The sequence below is a fragment of the Phaenicophaeus curvirostris genome, chromosome 9 (assembly GCF_032191515.1).
Source record: "Phaenicophaeus curvirostris isolate KB17595 chromosome 9, BPBGC_Pcur_1.0, whole genome shotgun sequence".
Lineage (NCBI taxonomy): Eukaryota > Metazoa > Chordata > Aves > Cuculiformes > Cuculidae > Phaenicophaeus > Phaenicophaeus curvirostris.
In genome coordinates this window covers 37,203,541-37,223,257 of record NC_091400.1, presented here as the reverse complement: position 1 = coordinate 37,223,257, position 19,717 = coordinate 37,203,541, and the positions used below count along the sequence as shown (strand labels likewise).

At 41.6% G+C, this 19,717-nt stretch overlaps 1 protein-coding gene across 5 annotated transcripts in view; it reads right to left on the bottom strand.

The window, feature by feature from the left end:
• The window catches only part of PCDH15 (protocadherin related 15), a 599,860-nt gene that overhangs the window by 71,473 nt on the left and 508,670 nt on the right, over positions 1–19,717 (bottom strand). For all 5 annotated transcript variants that reach the window (XM_069863953.1, XM_069863958.1, XM_069863956.1 and 2 more), the window contains 4 exons: positions 18,421–18,561; positions 16,048–16,160; positions 3,131–3,240; positions 2,220–2,360 (listed from right to left, as the gene is read on the bottom strand). In XM_069863953.1, the coding sequence (XP_069720054.1) occupies positions 2,220–2,360; positions 3,131–3,240; positions 16,048–16,160; positions 18,421–18,561 (505 nt within the window). The remainder of the gene's footprint in view (positions 1–2,219; positions 2,361–3,130; positions 3,241–16,047; positions 16,161–18,420; positions 18,562–19,717) is intronic.

The following is a 19,717-nucleotide window of genomic DNA, read 5'->3' as shown; positions in this document are numbered from 1 at the left end:
TCAAAGTCCACAGTGGTGCATTAATTCCGTCTCATCTCCTTCCACTGTGGTTCATCAATTCAGTGCCCTGAAACTCCGAAGTAGTATTTAACCTGATTAAAACTCATCAAGAAAGGAAAGGTGCTGAGAAAATGGAAAGACATACATCATATAAATGTAGGAATCAAACCTAGAGGTCAAGGAAACTCCACTGCAAAGACATAAGCGATGCAGTTGGCCAGATACTTGCAAAGTATTTTAAAGATATACATCTACCAAACTCTGTAGTTATCCATCCAGCACAGTGCATATTGAAAACCTAATATATGCTGTATACTAATGGGTTTCCAAACACATATGGCAAGTGCATGTCTTCCTTAAACTGCTGAATTCAAACTCCAGTCATTACCAATTATCCCTGAAGAAGATCATCCAGCCATCACCTTTTCAGAACTACTGTCCAGTTGGGAGAACTGCTTTTGTGGAGACTATGAGTCAGAAGAGAGATACAGGGGTCACTGCTTCCCTGACCCATGAGGACAGACCAGAAACCTCTGCTGGAACCTGCTAACTCCTTGTCTGTTAAGCCACGTCCCAGAAAGAGGGGAGAAAAAGCGGCAAGCTGTACAGAAACCTTCAAAACTTCAAAACATGGTAAGAAGGTTTTAGTACATACATACTTTGATAAGTGCCCGAATGTCACTGATGCTGAGGAACAGCCTGGAATCAGCATTTTGTGGACCGTATCTCACTCATCCATCTCCCCTGACTGACAAGGAACTAAACGCAGGCTATCTGCATAAAACTGAAGTCTGAAGTAAATGTGAACTCCATTTGTATTCCATGGCTTCAAAATACCCAGGTGACGTCCTTTCTGGAATGAATTTTACGCACACATCGACAAACAGCAAGACCCAAAGCCTGGGCTCCTGGGAGCTCCTGGGCTCACACAAGCACAGTGAGATGGTGCAGCAGCATCGCTTGGGAAGACATTCATCAACGACGGAGGCTAATGTTTTCCCCTCAACCTATAGTTCACGGGGCTGTTTATGGTTGGGATGAAACTACTTTTTCTCCAGTGTTAAAGATCTCCTCTTTGATTAACACTGGTGGAAATGCAGAGGAGAGAAAAGCTCCAACCACTGGCAGAAGATCCGGCCCACCGCTCGTACTGGAATAACTCTGACTGGCGAACAAATGCCTTGAAATAAACTTACACATCACTTGAAATGAAAGGAGGTAATATGATAGCCTTTAAAGAAATATTCTTTTCCTCACTGCCCTTTTTTCAGTGCAACAGTCCACTGCCCTGGGCTTATTTTCATTGCACCCATGTTGCTCCTTGGCTAAAGCAGGAAAAACTGATGCTCACAGACATCAAAAATACAAAAAAAAAAAAATTTGAGACACGAAACACAGTCTGTGTATTTTTTTTTCACTAGCGCGCAACTGTGGCTAAAATAGGATGGGATAGAACACTAAGTGAGCCAGATGATTGAAAGACAGATTTCTCAGAGCTTTTTCTTAGAGGAGGGATGATACAAATCATCAAAAGACCTTTCAATTTATTAGAAAAAGAAAATCATTGAAGGGAAAAAGAAAACCCTTACCATGAGACAGAGCCAAAGCTAATTAGTTTGTAGCTAAACTCCTTGCTGCCTAGAGATGCTACAAGGAATGTTCTTGTCTTTGCCCCAGCAGGTCCTTGTTTCCAGTTTGCACTCAATCTGGGTTGCAATAGACCAAACGCAGCCCCTCAAGGGTGGTGAAGGAGTCTTTTTCCTCTGCTCACCCTTGCTGTGTATCTGCTCCCCAGTCCTCTGGGCACTGTCTCAGCCTTTGCTGTGATGTTACCAGCCCAGCAGAGATTAAGTCCTGAGTTGTATAATGTATTTAGGAAAAAGTAACTGTGGCATTCCGCCCCAAACTGCTCTACTTACAATGAAAATGTTCAGTTTGTGCCATCAACTCTATTTTTATATTTAAACGTGACTTTTGTCTGTATGGCTGAGACCCACACCAGTGATCAACGTGATTTGTGAGTGTTTAGCTTGAGACTGATCAGGCTAGCACAGAGATGCACAAATGTACTCATTGTGTGTGCTGCTCACGTACCATCATCACTGTCATATTACAGACAACAAGGTCTCCAGCAAGAGTGCAGTTATCCATCTCCTCAACAAATAATAATACATACGTATATTAAAGAGAGATTTAAAAATAAGGTTTTTTAAACTTACTTTTGGAAGGGACACGCAGATTGGATCGCACCACTTGTAAGGAGTCTGCTTGAACGCGAAGCTCATAACTTTTCACCCTTTCATAATCCAGAGACTTTTTAACTGATATCACGCCTGTTCTGTTATTAATAGCAAACACATCTGAAATCCAACAAAAACAGAGGTAACTTTCTAAGATGCATGAACACTTTTTTTTTAATGCCTAAGTGCTTCTGTTTTGGTCATGATGTTATTGTCTGACATTACCTTCAGACGTGTGCTCCCAGCCCTCCCTCAGGCCTCTGAAAGCCACATAACTCCTCTTTGAAGCTCTCTGCAAAGGAGCCCAGTGGCTGAATCTGCCCTTGTACTGGTATTAGACACCTTGAGGACACGCAGGCAAAAGCAGACAAGACAAACAGCCTACGCACAAAACAGGATAATGGGATAGGGAATTCTTCTACATCCCTCAAAATAATTTCATGCAATTTCAAGGTGGATAATGGAGAGTACTCAACAAGGACACAAATGTAGCAATGGTGTTTTGTTTAAATATAAGGCTGTAATCTAATACTTTCTGCTATAGTATGGAGAAGCCAATAATGCCTCAGAACACATTTCTAAGCAAGAAGTTCTACATCATCAAAGCTATTTATATTTTTATTTCCATATGCCATGGATTCACACCACGTGGCACCGATATGAATTATCATGTCGGTGAAAGTTTTGCTGCATTTTGATTTTTCTTGTAATTTTGCCAGCTAACCTGTTCTTTAGCACATTTCTAAAGGCTTGGAAATGGCAGTTGCTCCTGCTTGTACAGATGAGGTGGGATTTCACCGCAGCAGCTTTATTTCTAATCACTATTTCTTGAATACTTTTGATGCATGCAATAGGCTCAGCATAACCAAGACCAAAATATTTGCACTCACCCTCTCTGTTTCCTGAGACAATCGAATACACAATGGTCTGGTTCAAGGCAGCCGCTGTAACAACTGTGACCACAGTTCCTTTTGGTGCATTTTCACTCACCGGTGGGGGTCTGCAGGATTGAACAAAAGTATTTGTGTTATCTTCCACCTGCCTTAACAGCAGATCACTTATTCCTCAGGTTAGCAGTTTCATCCATGTGACAAGCTGCCAAAGTGAGCTGATCTGTTATTATGAAAGCCATATTAAAATGCAAAAAAGCATAAATAAGTCTAACTGACAGGAGGCAATGATAAAAGGATATAATGGTTCTTTGATATAAGAAATGGAAAAGCAGGGAATAACGTGTACAAAATAATGGAAACACAAGAACCACTACAGACTGATAAACTGAAAGTAAAATTTAGATCATTAGAGATGAAAACTCAGTAATCTGTCAGAAATGATGGGGTAACCATCTACCCGCAGCAGTGGACACAGGTAAACCGATGCATGTGATCTATAGAGTTCTGTAAAGCCTTTGACATGGTCCCCCACAACATCCTTCTCTCTAAATTGGAGAGGGATGGATTTGATGGGTGGATGGTATGGTGGATAAGAAACTGGTTGGATGGTCGTATTCAGAGAGTAGTGGTCAATGGTTTAAAGTCCAGATGGAGATCCGTGACTCGTGGTGTCCTTCACTGGTCTGTACTGGGACCAGTGCTGTTTAATATCTTCACCAATGATGAAGGCAGTGAGGTGAAGGGCACCCTCAGCAAGCTTGCAGATGACACCAAGCTGAGTGGTGCAGTTGCCACACCAGAAGGATGGGATGTCACCAAGAGGGTCCTGGACAGGCTGGAGAAGTGGGGCTGTGAGTATCTCATGAGGTTCAACAAGGCCAAGTGCAAAGTCCTACACTTGGGTTGGGGCAACCCCCATTTTCAGGACACGATGGGGGATGATCTGATTGAGAGCAGCCCTGAGGAGAAGGACTTGGAGGTGCTGGTCGATGAGAACCTCGACATGAGCCGGCAAGGTGAGCTCACAGGCCGGAAGGCCGACTGTGTCCTGAGCTGCATCCAAAGCAGCGTGGCCAGCAGGGCGAGGGAGGGGATTCTGCCCTTCTATTCCTCTCTTGTGAGACCTCATCTGGAGTTTTGTGTCCAGTTCTGGAATTCTCAGCATAAGAAGGAGATGGAACTGTTGGAACAGGTCCAGATGAGGCTACGAAGATGATCCTAGGGCTGGAGCACCTCTCATATGAGGACAGGCTGAGAGAGTTGGGGTTGTTCAGCCTGGAGGAGAGAAGGCTCTGAAGAAACCTTATAGTGACCTTCCAGTACCTGAAGGGGCTACAAGAAAGCTGAGGAGGGACTGTTCACAAAGGCTTGTAGTGATAGGACGAGGGGCAATGGGTATAAACTGGAGAGGGACAGGTTTAGACTGGACATAAGGAGGGATTTCTTCACCATGAGAGCAGTGAGGCCCTGGCCCAGGTTGCCCAGGGAAGCTGTGGCTGCCCCATCCCTGGAGGTGTTCAAGGCCAGGTTGGACGGGCCTTGGACACCTGATCCAGTGGGAGGTGTCCCTGCCCATGGCGGGGTGGTTGGAACTAGATGATCTTTAATGTCCCTTTCAACCCTAACTATTCTATGATTCTATGAAATGGATGCAAGAAAATAAATTCATGAGTAAATCTCTGTCTTTTAAAGAGTGAGCACTTTAAAGCCACCTACACAGGACTTTTTACTCTTCAGAAAGACCCAAAAACTTTCAAGCCAACCCATTCCAGTTTTCAGTTAAAACCAAGATGCTTTTCAGGAAATCAGCTGCAACCCAAGTACATCTACACATCTTTTAAGCATTCAGTAAATTGTTTTGGATTCACTGAGCACTGATTTGTGTAAAGAAACAAAAAGAAAAAGCATCACACTACTAACACACCAGTATCTCATGTTCTTCATATTCACAAACACTGAAACCAGAGCATCTCATATTCAGCAGTTTCCATCTGAAATACAGCAAAGAATCGCTTCACTCTTTCTCTCCTATTGCTCAAATGCTCCTTGGCAAATGTGATAAGTAATATTTTTAAATGCTGTTTTTTCATGGAAACAATAACTATTTCAGAATGAACAAAGAGTATGTGCTAATGTATCTGAAACTGCAGCCTGAACAATTCCAACAAGGAATAACAAGACTCTTGAGCTAATCTCGAATCAAATATTCAGATTTTCATCACCACAAATAAAGGCTGAATTCATGCTTAAACCGTTCATGCTTGTGAACAAACATATTCTGCACTCATCCATAAATGCAGATGCATCTTTATTAAAACCAGCATTACGCATGTATTTTACATTTTTAAAAATAACACTCTTTCGGTATATAATGAAAGAAAATACAGATAAGGATATGTTGAGATAAGGATATGTTCTAAATAGGAGTAGACTTTAGGGAGTATTTCAGTTGTGCACTGATTTTTAAAACTATGGAAAGATTCACAACTGCTGTCATTTCAGACTATTTTATGACTTCCCTCTTTCATCCTCTAGGGATTTTTCAAATTCTCCACTATACACCACATTTTCCCATTCCAAGGGCAGAAGGCTGGAACTCCAAGTTGCAATCCTAAGTACTGAACTCAAACTGTCACCATCACACACCACGAAACAAACATTTCCTTTGGGATGCATAATGGTTTGACTATTCTAGAAAAAGCTCTAGATAACAACATTGAATATACAGAATTAAAAAATTACAGTTGGTAAATTAGTCGAGAAGAGAAGAGAAGAGAAGAGAAGAGAAGAGAAGAGAAGAGAAGAGAAGAGAAGAGAAGAGAAGAGAAGAGAAGAGAAGAGAAGAGAAGAGAAGAGCTAGACCATTTCCCTGCCTTCATGCTTTGTGTCTTTCTTCCACTGAGCTGCTATTCAGACTGCCTTCATTCTGCCCCTGGATGCTCTGGCTGCTACCTTACTTACCCTAGAGTGTTATTTCTCTTGCTCTTCCCGCGTTCTTGCTCCCAGCTTAATTCAATTAAGGGACCATATTGCTGCCTTGACCGCTCATGCTCTAGATCACACCACCTGTAAAAAAGATGCCAAAAGCAAACCCTACCCATGGCCCAGAGGGCCAAGATACACTCCTCCTTCCCTCTTATAAGGTCTTCCATTGATTTATTTACTTGTTTTATTTTGCTTACTGCAGAGGGCCCGGCCTCTCTTCAATTTAGACACTGTATCTCACTTAGCATAGCGAGGTGTCAGATCTTCTGAGCAACCCTAGGCTTTCCACTGCACAAATAATGGGGAGAAAACACTGTTTCAGGCTAAGCCACACTGAACCAACCGCACTGAAACGCTGACCTCCTGTTTTAGTCACAGAAAAAGATGACAGGGCTCACTTTTACTCAAATACATGTGCACAGAGCAGATTGCACTGGCTCCCACTCTTCTGCCTCATGTGTGCTATCAGCAGTAGAAATAAAATTCCTAATAGCTACCTGATTCATTAAGCTGCAAGACTAATGCTATAAAACGCTTATTAATGTGTGTTTACAGATGCAAAGGTTAATCTTAGAGATGGGGGGAAAAGGCTGTAAAATCCGAAAGCATTTCAAGCTGTAGCTCTTTGATGAGGTCAGAGATGCAGGCCAGCAAGAAAAATAAAGATCCTTTCTAGGCTGCATTATATATTACATTGTTTTCTTTTTCTTCTAAAGGCACATAATTTGAACAAAAAACCCTCATGACTGTGTATACAGAAACTCCAAATTTCATCGAAGTACGCTTCAGTATATTCTTTTCATGGAAATGGCCCTGTAACTTCCCCTCTGAGACAGCTGAATTCAATGAATTGACAAATCAATATCAATTAACAAGTGTCTTTTGTGTTTGCTGTGAGAGGCTACTGAGGGAGTGGGTGGACAGAAAACCACCCCAGTCATTGTATTGATTCCATTTCCCTGATTTAACTAAGGTGATGAGGTTCAATGGGAGTGATGCATCAGCTGAATTAAAACATTTTGCTGAATTGTAGGGAAGTGAACCGGCAAGAGATAAAGGTTTTCAGTGGCAATTCACTGTTCTTTATCCTGTACTACAAGCTCTAATAAGCTTTCTTTGGGCATAAGTTCATTATTTTCTCATTTTTGAATGACTAAGATGTACAGCAGTGCTTTTCTTTTTGTAAGTAGTAGACAGACTATTTGAACCAATTTGGGGGGACAGGCAAAGGCATTTTTATGCAATAATTTTTCGTTACGGGATGATAAAGGCTAGTTATTTTTGTGAGAAGATGTGACACTAGCAGAGTGGTGCAGCCCCAGCCAGCCAGAGAAGGCTTAGAAAACTGACAACATAGGGAAAGAGAAGGGCACTGTTGTGACTTCAACACACGATTGGGATTCAGTGTCTGAAGCTATTTTTGTCTTATAATCTTTGCTACACCTTATCAAGCCTCTGAGTGCAGCTGCCAATACACCTCCCTGCCTGCCCCAGGTCCTGACCGTGTCTGACCGTACATTTCTGCCTCCATCATCTGTGAGGGACCGGCACGCGACTGCCTTACAGCCCAGTGCCAACTTAGTGGAAATATTTCAAATGAAACCATTACTTTCTGAGCAAAACATCTCCTCAAATATATTATTTCTAATATTCCTCTCCAATACTTAACATGACAATCCACTTGCACCCCATAAATCTTAGGATGGAGTGGGAGAAACAGCAATTAACACACTTTAGCCACCTCAGATATAATCCAGTCTACTCTTAGGCTTTATCTTTCCTCCTGAAGACTTTTCTTTGCAGAACCATCTTTTGACCACGACAGTATAAATATAGTTCTTCTATACCAACGTTTCGTTCCTTCACTTGGTCTTTGTCTGCAACCATCACAGCGATGTGCAATTTGCATTGATCAATCTTTGCTTTAGAGTTTTCACAGACATAGTGAATGGTCTCTCGTTAGCGTTCAGGACGGGATGGATGCCAGGAGGAGCCCCCATCACCGTGGTGCCTCAAAGACCCTGTACGACCCCCAGAATCCATGTGAAGCCACTCAACCTGCCCAAACCCTTGCTGACAAGCTGTGGTGGGGAAAGAAGGCACAAAGGCAGCAAAGCGCAGAATGGAGCAGCTTTGATCACTTTGTGCCGTGCTGAGATAAGAGTGGTATCCGATGGCGTTGGATTTGGGAAGGACGAAGTAATTCAAAATTGATGAAGCAGATGTTCAATAATAACACTTCTGTTCCACTCTTCTGAATTAGTTAACCCTGAACAAGTTTGAGATTTGCCTGTATTACTCTGAGGCTTCTACTGCATCTCTTGCTGCTTCAGTAGGAAACCACGCCATAAAATGTGTTTGCCTCTCATAAAAAAAGCAACCTCAAACTAGAAGAACAACAGGATTCAAGTAAAGTCACTTAAACATCTAAAATTATACAAATTATAAAAGAATAATGTTTTCTAATTAGCCATACCTCACTTAGCTGTATTTTGATCCGAGGGGGAAATGGGGACCAAACACATACCGAATACATTGCAGGGCATAACTTTTTTTAATGCTCCAAGTGAAAATTTAAATTCTCCTCTTTTTTCTGCTGCTTCTTTCCCCGTGCTAAACGTGTCACAGTCACATCCGTTTTTCAATCTGCCTGTTTTCCAATATGCTTTAAATTCACCATGAACCTTTTCTATCTCTAAAAGCATTTTCCATGAGATTTAATCAAAAATTAAATTTAAAACCAGCAAACCCAGTAGTAAATTGGAAAATTGGTTTAGGACTAAAGTTCAATAGCACAATGTCTACTAGATAGACTGTTCAGTCAGCTCTATTTTGTAGACTATATTTTAGTTCGCAGAGGTGCAAAAGCACAACTCGGAACTTAAATATTTTATTGTTTTGTTTAACTACATTGCTATGAATTTTTGGTCAACTTGACTAGAATGTCATTTAGGCCTCTCCTGGTAAAATCCTCTCCCTATCTTCTCTCACACTAAAGCTTCTTAAAATGCTTTGTCCTTAGTAACTTTTAACTCTCAAGGGCATTTTACCAGAAGCCATTCCACCCTCGTCTACCCAAAACATGTTTCTGAGCAGCTTACCCCTTCCTGCAGGCTCTTCCCAGCTGACTGCTTGTGGGAAATGGTTTCACTTGCCTTTTGGTCTGTTTGATGCTTTACATTAAAATGCCTGTATGAGGCATTAAAAATATCCAAATCAATTTATTTCTCTGCACAAAAGTCAAGTGCAGACAGAGCACTTGTCTAAAATGAGGCGAGCTAACAGAGAAGTCACGTGGAAACTAAAATAGCAAATAAAATATCTACAAACAGAAACATGTAAACTGGTCTGGTTATGCAGATGAATTTTTAAAATTGAGGTTTAAAAAAGTACAAGTTTCTAAGTGGGGTAGCAAAATAAAAACTAAAGAAAGAAGCTAGCAAGGAATACACATCATGATGGCAGCTCTTTTAATTGTTTCACCAATGCATTCAGTCTTCCTCTCTTTGTTTTAAAAAAGAAGAACCTAGTCAAATTTTGGAGCAATAAATAAACTATTTCTCATATTTTCAGTTTCCAGTTATGCACAGCTCTAACAATCTGAACAGTTTGACAGAGACAGGGATTCCTTTTCCGGGAAAAGAATATTTTCTTCTTAATTACAAGTATTTTTCAAGCAGTTTACCTTCAAAGCATTCTGAAAGGATCACGTATTGCTTACTGCACTTAACATCCTCACTTAACGTTTCAATTCTCAAATTGGTTCAAGACATCCTGACCTTTTAATGGTATTTATCTCTAAAACAGATGACAAGGGAGTATGGACATTACTACAGTGAGTCCCTGTCACAACCTGTTATCTTTTAAAGCAGATGTCAAGCTTTGTTCCCGTGAACTCCCTGTCATCAGGCATAATGTATTTGTGTGATCCCACCAATCTTCCTAAATGAAAGCTAAGGACATGAAGACGTGGAAATTTCTGACAGGACTACTAAGGAATCAAAAACCAACCGAACAAAATCCCCTCAAGCACCATGCAGGACACGTGCACATGCTTGAATCAGTCAGACAGGGGGGTATCATCGACAGAATCAATTCTGAGACTAAGGATCACCCCATAGCTTTGCACTCTCATGATACACTGTTGAAAGCCGACAGGGTTTAAAACTACATTTGTGCATTATCTCTAGTCCATACTCACATTCCCAGAGTGATGTAGTTCCACACTTCATTAAACTGCAACATGGTGTTGAAAGCTCTGACCCAGCACGGCAAGACAACTTCCCTGCATGGCCTGGACCCTGAACCCCCTCCTGATATAAGCAGGGAGCATGCAGCTAGATTCATTTCAACATAATATTTCAGTGACAAAAAAAATGACTTAATTTACAGTTTCTTCTCACATGGTAAAAATAAGTAGAAGATTTTAATAAAATGCCATGTAGCATTACTAGAACAAGGAAAAACAGAAAAAAAACAGTGTTCCTTCTACTACACTGTAATCATTTGCTAACAAACTAATTTTTCAATGGCAAGCCATGCTTCAGTATCTGCACTAGAAAGATTAATTTCCTAACTGTTATAACCACAGGCTAAAGAGTGTTTTCTTATTTTTATTACAAAGCCAAAAGAAGTATCAGGGCAACAGCCCCATAAAACTTCAACTCCAAGGCAAAATCACACATTTTCCCCAAGCCAAGCTGCCACTGAAATTAAAAATGTGTGTTGGAACCTATGCATCATTCATCTAGCTTCAGTTTGAGGAAAACAATGATTGCCTCCTGCAGTCCCCCCATGAAATCCTCATAGAAAATGTTCCAAGGGGTATTTCACTGTTTTTCATGTCTTTCATTCATAAAATGCAAAACCAAATTCTGCTGCGGGAAAGGCAGGTCAAGCAGCAGCAGGACTTGGACATCTTGGGAAAGCATTACCCAAGTGGATGATCTAAATCTACCACCATTAAACAAAATAGTTCTGAGGGATAAAGTCAAACTCCTGTTGTTCTCTTAGAGAAATGACCCCCTAACTGAGAACTACGTAAAATGCCAGGAAGGAGAAAGAAGAAGCTAAGGAGAAAAAGGCTTAAGGAAATGCAGCTCACAAACAGCCTGATGAAAACCCAATAGCATCTACAGCAGAAGTTTATATCCTGCCATGGCAGAAGGTATGACTTCTCAAATTACTTCTGAAAGCAACATGTCAGTAAGAAAATACCTTTGGAGACCTCATTGTTGACTACAACTCCCAAATGCTCCCCACCAAATCCCTGGTATACAGGGTTTGGGTTTTCCTCTCCTGTCCTGCTCTGGTCTGAACAAAGGACACTCTCAGCTACTGTCCTAATTTTTGAAGAGAGCTTGTCTCTTCTGACTTCTTGACTCTGGAAAAATTCATTCCTCTTTAACACCTGTATTTTTCTCTCACACTTTGTAAAGGACGACTTGATTAGTAGGATATCCAGAGAAGTACAGTTGCTTTTATGAGACTTCACATGTTCACACTATTGTGGATCATAGAATAGTTTGGGTTGGAAGGGACCTTAAAGATCATCTAATTCCATCCCCCCTGCCATGGACAGGGACACCTCCCACTGGATCAGGCTGCCCAAGGCCCATCCAACCTGGCCTGGAACACCTCCAGCTTCCCTGGGCAACCTGGGCCAGGGCCTCTCCACTCTCATAGTGAAGAAATTCCTACTTATGTCTAGTCTAGATCTGCCCCTCTCCAGTTTATCCCCATCGCCCCTCGTCCTATCACCACAAGCCTTTGTGAACAGTCCCTCCCCAGCTTTCTTGCAGCCCCTTCACGTACTGGAAGGTCGCTATAAGGTCTCCTCAGAGCCTTCTCTCCTCCAGGCAGAACCACCCCATCACTCCCAACCTGTCCTCACATGGGAGGTGTTCCAGCCCTCGGATCATCTTTGGATGCTGTTCTGTGCCAGACAACACCTTTTGGAGGAGGCATTGAAAGAGAGTGATTTCAAACATGAAATGCCACCCATTTCCTCAGGGCCTCTGTGCAGGATTACCCATTTACTGTCTCACAATGAGAATAACCCTTTCACTGAACAGCAGTAAAACAGAGAACTAGGAAAAATCTCTTGGAATAACAATTTCAATCTGCTGCATAATTTTTTTTTGCCAAATCCTATGACACAGAGCTCTTTGCTTGGATGAGATCTGCCTACGCTATTGGCAACTATAATTAAGCGGAGAACATTACACCACATCTTCTGCTGAGCGAGCAAGAGGGTCTACACATCACGAAATCTCACTCCTTAACCAGAGCACATTTTCTCAGTGGACTGTTTTTGCTAGTAAAGAAGTGAAATGCCATACTACATTTACAATCAAGTAATATTCTCAAACTCACAACTTCACACATGTCCTCATAAACGGGAACTAAAATTCAGATTACTATACAACCAGACACTTCTTTTCAAACAGCCTGGGGACCTATAATGCAACACTAGCAGAAGCTAAAAGTTTCCAGTATGTTCGTTTTTCTGCTACGAAATGGCCGAACACCTGTTTAATGTGCCAACAGTCAATAATTAGGAACCAGTGACGCTGCTTTCATTTCCTGCTACAGCAGCACATTGCTATTAGCAATGACCTTCTAGTTGCAGAGGATGTGATGTTTATTAATTAACGAAACAATAAAAAGATTCCCAATCCCGTTGAACTTTTACTTTTTTTGAAATGAGAATGTACTCACAAAGAGGACTGGCTTGCTAAAAAATAAAATGTCTTTATATTCATCTGAGGTTCACTTCACATCTGGTCTTCACTGTTCCGTATCGCTAGTAATTATGATCTGTTAATTAAGAAATGAAAGTGCTGCCATTACCAGTTTGGGAGAAATGGAAAGTTCTGGATCAATTACTTGCTCTGGAGTTCAATCAAGAGGTGATCTGGGTGGAGCTGTGAGGACAAGAGAACTAATAGCTTGAGAAAGGAGCGCTCAAACCAGCTGATTTGATTTTCCCAAGGACGTGATTTATTGCACCAGCACTAAGCAGAATGAGATCAAAGTCAGCATTAGAAACCTTAATAAACTGTGTGAACAGCCCCAGCCTGTTGTGGGCAGCGATGCAGAAAGTCTGATGTGCCAGGTGCCCAGCACCCCCAGGCTCTTGCTCTTCAGGCTGTTCCTTTGGCTGGAGAGAGGCAGTGGAAGTGACACCCAGGCTGTCTCCACATGCTGCTGACAACCTCCCCACGCATCAAGTTCAGCGCCTGCACGTCCCTCTGCCCTCAGTGCTGTGGAAAACCAGCAAAATCCGACTGACTGCCAACCACCCCGCAGGGAGATGCAGTGAGAAGAGCATCAGCAGCAACGTCCTTCCCTGACAGTAAAAGGTCAAGTGGGCTCAGCGGTGGACTAGCCATCTACAATCAAACATCTGCGTGTTATTGGCCTTTGATTCATTTTGACTTTTGTCTCTTTGCACTTTGTGGAACAAGCAAACAACGCTTGGTTTGGAAAACACTTTCTTTAGCAGACACTGCTGCTGTCGGACTTCTCAAAGTCATGTTTAATATCCATGACAAGGACAGAAAAGGATCCAAGAAGAGGAGGTTCCATCTTGTTAATGCAGTTAAACTCTGCAGCTTCGGAATGAAGATCTAGGACAGGAGCACAGGAGCACCTGCAGCACCCACTGAGGCGTGGTGAGGGCAGTTGCATCGGTGTTCCCAGAAGACAGCCACATGCAAGGAGCACTAGGCATGGAACATCTAGTCCTTATTAATGATGCTAATGGCCTGAAAGCCCCTGGGGCAGCATCTTCACAAGCTGCTGGGCCAGGTCATGCAGAACTGCTGGCTGGTGCTGCTCTGCTTCCAACAGGGTGTGACTGCATGGAGGAGGAACATCCTAAAACACACAGCACCTGGGCTGCCAACATGCGCGGCCTTGGCTTGCTGGTTCCCACCAGAAGAGCAGCATTTAGAAGTCTCCAGCATAATTCACAATGCAAACAGAGAAGGTGAGGAAAAAGAGACTAATTAATTTGCCCCATATTATGGAGTGATGCAGAGGGAGAGGCAGTGAATAAAACGCAAATCTCTGATTCTCAGCTACTTGACTGCTCTCTCCTGTGGAATTCTCTCTAAGACATGGATAATAATCAAAGCTTTCCTTAGTATGAACAGGACTCCAAGCAGAGACCCAAATGTGGTGCTGTCCTTCTGGCAGAGCAGAGAGCTGCCAGACCAACAGCTCAAGGTAGAGTTCCACTTTTATCTGCCTATTTGCCTAGCACGGCTATACCTTTTTGATCATGCCATCTGGACCCCTCTTTCCTGTTTTTTGTATTTACTTCTGATTTGTAATACACACTGCAACTGCACAGGCAGCTTTATTCTGTAACACTGTTCAACTGTGACCTTTTGATAAATACACAGAAATGAAGTCTGTAAAACAGCTAGAAAGAAAAGGCTGGAACCATCCAGATGATGATAATTATGCAAGCAAAGATCACTATTAATCCACTCAAAAGCCACTAATTCTCAGTCCTTCAGAAATCCTAGTATCCACATTCAACAGTTTGTCATTTTGCAAGCAGCACCATTACTCTATGCTGATGTTTATCCTAAAGATACACTATGGCAACTGTAAAAATAAGGTTATATGAAAACTGCCAGTTTTGCTTGCATCAGTGTCAGGAGACCAAACATGAAGTGTGGTTTGCAGAGCGCGAAAATCCCTGAACACCTTGGGAATCAAAACTAGTCCTGCTTGTTTGAGTCTCAGAACTGATTAAAAAAAAAAACTTTGGGGGTTGTTTTCATTTAATTTATGATATTGAAGAATATGCTTCCAAAAGATTTGAAGGGTTTTTAATGATGGTATGCATCGAAGAACTGGCCAAGAATGGAGTGGCACCATTTATTTGGAAAGATAAACTAGGTAATTCAGCTCATCCTCACAAGTTCACAAGGAAGAGAAGATAACACGAGCTGTTCAGTTGACATCTAAAGGTATTAAGGGACAGAAGCCACTTTTTACTTTAAGTTTTCATCATTGCAGTGAAATGAAGTTCCCATCTCCTCGGATACAACTGGAGCTTGAGGTGGCCTGAGGAAATTTGAGCTCAGTTCATTTACCAGAAGGTGAGGCAATCTCTGCCTGCGCTCCTGAACCTTTTAGTCTCCTGCCTCAACCCCACAAAGATGCTGTGTTGGTTGACATGAGAGCTGCAAGATGCTCCTTCTGCACTGCAGAGGTGGAGCACATTGTGCTCCGAGTGCTCCTGAGGCTGGACTCGTGCTGGTCTCATGAATAGTGTACAGGAAAGTTAGGCTAGAGCCCCAGTGATCCTAGTTACACTTCTAATGCATTGGATTTTTTTGTTTATCCGCAGGACTGATTTTCAACAGCTTCTGAGAGGAAACAAATCTGCCCTCACTGTCATTGACACCTACAATCTATATATTTTCAGTTGGAGACAATCTGTTAAGACAGTACAATTGTACCTCTCTCTGATATTATTAGGGAATGGCTGGATGCCAAATAACTTGTGGCTAAGAGAAAGAAGCAACTCTAAAGTACCAGAAGTGCTGCAAAGAATCCTGCATGTAATTTCACACAGTCGTTTCTGGTGGACCCGAGCAATGATTGTTTGCTTCTCAGATGAGCAGCCAATTTTGTTTCCAAAAGAGGCGTTAACATCAGTAAATATTTTATTACAATTACACAAGGGTTTCAGTGCTTTGGTTTAAACCTTGTTTTTGAATCATATTTCCTTTTGTGAGCCAACGTGAAAAGCAGAAGACACAAGAGTTGAGGTATTTGAAGGGGAAGCACTTCCACACTGCGAGTAGGGTATTTTTGCAGCCCGCATTTCTCAAAGTAGCATTCAAACAGGAACTTATTTGCATGTTAAAAATAACAGTTGTAATGCAAATGAATAAATGCTTTACCTGTATTCATCCTGCGTAAACCGTGGAATTACTGAAGGCTGCAGTACAGCAATTTCTACGGTAGTGGTGTTGAACTTCACAGGATCCCCATCATCGTACGCAATGACCACCAGCTATAAACAATACAGAACACCACTCTCTTAGTATAGGCAAGAACATTTTTTATGTTGACTTGCAACGAAACTTCTTGTATTTTCAGAGTCTGACAAGTTGGATGAGATTTTGTTTCTCTCCAAATCATGCATTGTACAAGAACAAAATACAGACAAAAAAGGTGACAGCCATCCACAAGTTGAACCATCTGCTAGAAAATTTATAGAAACACAGTAAACTGGAATTCAAAGACAGTAATTTTATACATATACCTCTCCAAAATACATTGCCAGTTTCAAGCACTTTTCTCAGAAGGCTCCCTTCACACCTAATCATGGACTGGCTTTACTCAGAACTCCAGAATCAATTTCAACTTCTCTTCTTCTTAGAGTTCAGTTCTACACTTACTCATTTTTTATTGAGAAAACACCTATAACTCCCAATAAAACACAGAGGAAGTGTGAGGTAGAATTCTGTGTTACTGACATTAATAACTAAAACTAAGGTCTAGTACCAAAACAAAAAATTTAACAGTTTCCCCCTAGCCCAAATCCTCTTAAGAGATCCTCTGTACGCTAAAATGTGGACTAGACCAGAAGACCAAAGTCTTCTCCAAAGGCAGCCTGTTACAAATACTCTGTTTATCTGACCTTTAGTAATTTCTGTTTGTTTATTTCATCTGTGCTGCTCTGCTGGGACAAATGGTTTCTCCTGTTTTCACCTTTCACATGAAGGTAAGCTGACCAAGAGCAAAAATATGAGAGACTAGCCCACAGAAGATGGAGTAACAGACTGTTTTCCAGTTTCCTCTTTCTCTAAATTTGTCCTTTTTCAGAAGGTCACTATAAATGGAGCAGGTCAGCACCTCATTCTAGCAAGGGGTTTTCAAACCATTTCTATGACTTCGAGCTATTCTCAGAGCAGACCAGTGAAGAGACAGCTTAAAACAAAAGAAGGCGCTTTTTCAGCCAATATATGAGGGAATCAAGCTATCAGAATTGCAGAAAGTATGAATATGTTAAAAGTTGACTGGAAAAATTCACAGAAGATTCAGTGTCAGGTACAAGACAAATGGTCTAGTTGCAAATATCAACTCAAAGTCTCCACATCAAGGATTTCTGGAGTCTTTTCTATGCTTCTTCCCTAAGCACCCGACTTCTCTGAAAAGTAACGCTCTGCTAAATTCACCATAGATCTGGATCTGCCCTCAGTCAGAGAAGTCTTCACACAGGAAGGCAGCTCCATGTCTACATGCACGGCACTTTCAAGAGGTGCCACAGCTTCAGAAAACAGCCACACAAAATAATGACTGAGAAGTAAACATAAAAAGGGCAACAACTGAAGAAACACGCTCTGATGATGTTAATCTATAGCTAATTCTCTTCCTCTTCAAGTTTTACTATATTAGTTAAAATCTGAAAAGAAATCCAGTTAGCACTATCCTAAGTTCCTAAAACTGTGACAGTGTTACAATGCTACTCAAGCTGACGGTAACACCTAATGGGAGACTCAGAAGTGGAAAACAGTGGACACCTTTATTCCTTCTAATGGAAAACTATATGAATAAACCTCTCATTTCAAAACTAAATAAGTGAAGGAACAACAAAACACACCTTAATGACCATATTCGGCAGTTTGTAAGAAAGGAAATTACACACAAACCACCACATACTACAGATACATTTTTTTTGCTTGCTTTAATTTTCATTTTTAACTACACTCTCCACTAATGGATTTATTTAACAAGGGAGATACGTCCCATGGTTTTGATTTGATTAAATTCATAAGTTGCACCACACTAACTACACTTGAGGCTCTGCAGGAAGAGTAACAACACAACAGTAATTTAAGTGTCCTTAAAACCAAAGTTTTTACATCTCAGTGCTTGTGAACAGCAAGTCCCAACTATCCAGCTGCGCAGTAACTTTCTTTACAAGACACTTCACTATCTTTACAAAGTTCTCACAGAGTTGCTACGCTGACAGCCCTGTTGAAAGAGATCAGCAAAGTGACCTTCAAATACTGAGGTTTGCTTCCGCTACCTCCCTGTTTCTTCTGCCCTCCTAGCAGCAGCAATCATATCCATTCAAGAGGTTTCTGAAATCAAAAAGGCTCAAAATGTGTGCCAGGAAGAAATTAAGGCAGTAAAAAACCAAACCAAATAAAAATTTTGCATCTTTTTATGCAGTATAAAGCAACATAGAGAAACACAATGGTAAAAGGGATTTCATCAAAAGCAGGCAAAACTTACTGACTATATGCAGCTATATAAGTTCATACCTTAAATACTGTACTTGGCTCTTCATTCAGGTTCACTCGGGTTATCACACGTCCTGAGTTTTCTTCCACATCAAATATGCTGGCACTGTAAGGAAACTGGACTACATCGACTTTGTATCGGACTCGACTTGCTGGCGTGCCCTGTAAGGCAAAACCAAAGCAACTTGTGTATCTTTGCATTTTTACTGATCTCATGCAGCTAGTAAAGGATTAAAGTGCAACATGGCTAAACAGACCATTACAAACAAAACTTGCTGTTTGTCTTCCTTATAACTGGGCTTGTTACTGAGCATCCCCCTAAAACCTTACAGTGGCACCTCAGAGGTCCAGTAAGAAAAATGACCAGAGATTTGGGAAGAGGAGAACTAAAAAACCTGACTACTTCAACATGGACAAAAGCAGTGCTCTGTTTTATAACTACTAACATTTTTAAATAACATAAGATGTGCACAGCTTAAGGTGGGTTAATATATCTTTCAAAATTATTTTAACATGTTAAAAAAACTTCTTTGTTGTTAAAGAAAATTCTAAATACTCTACAAACTCCAGCATTTGTTCAACTTATCCTGAAAGTTACAGTTGCTGGAGACGGCAAGATGTGTGCTATAGTATTTTCTGAGAAGTCACACGCCAGTTCTGCACACAGTCCAGTCCAGCCCATAAGACAGACACACATTTCTTTTTTAGAGGAAATGAAATGAAACCAGCACCAGCTTGCCTGGGCAAAGCCACCATGCAGCATGCAGACAGAATGGGCTTTCTTAAACACAAATCAAACACCAGCGTCTCAAAGTTCTCCTTTCCAGCAAAGCCTAGTGATGAAGAAGTTAATACATTTCAAAATCCTTATCTCCGAGAGGTAAAACTCAGAGATTACAGGGCCTATAGTGCTTCCAAACGTTTTCCAGCTCATGCTTGTTCTCTGGTTGAACTGTAAAGATCTAGCAAATCTGGCATAGCCACCTAAAAGCTCTCCTCCAGGTCTTCCTCGGTGAAGAGGTGAGCTTGCAGGACTCAGACAGCCACAAGTGCTTGTGGCAAGTGGCCAGACACGTGTGGCTTCTGCCCCTCAGCACCAGGGTGAGTGTTACCGACACCCCTCACTGTCAGATATCAGAGCTGACTCTAAGCACCTCAGAAAACAACACAGAGAAAACATTTGTCGCACCAGCAGTAGCAGAAAACACGGTTTGGCAAATGGATTTTAAGTAGCCCCATAAGGAACCCTACCAGCTGTTCAAACCCTGTCCCAGCGACAAGGAACGAGCACAGACAGCCCGTGCTCATGTCACCAATT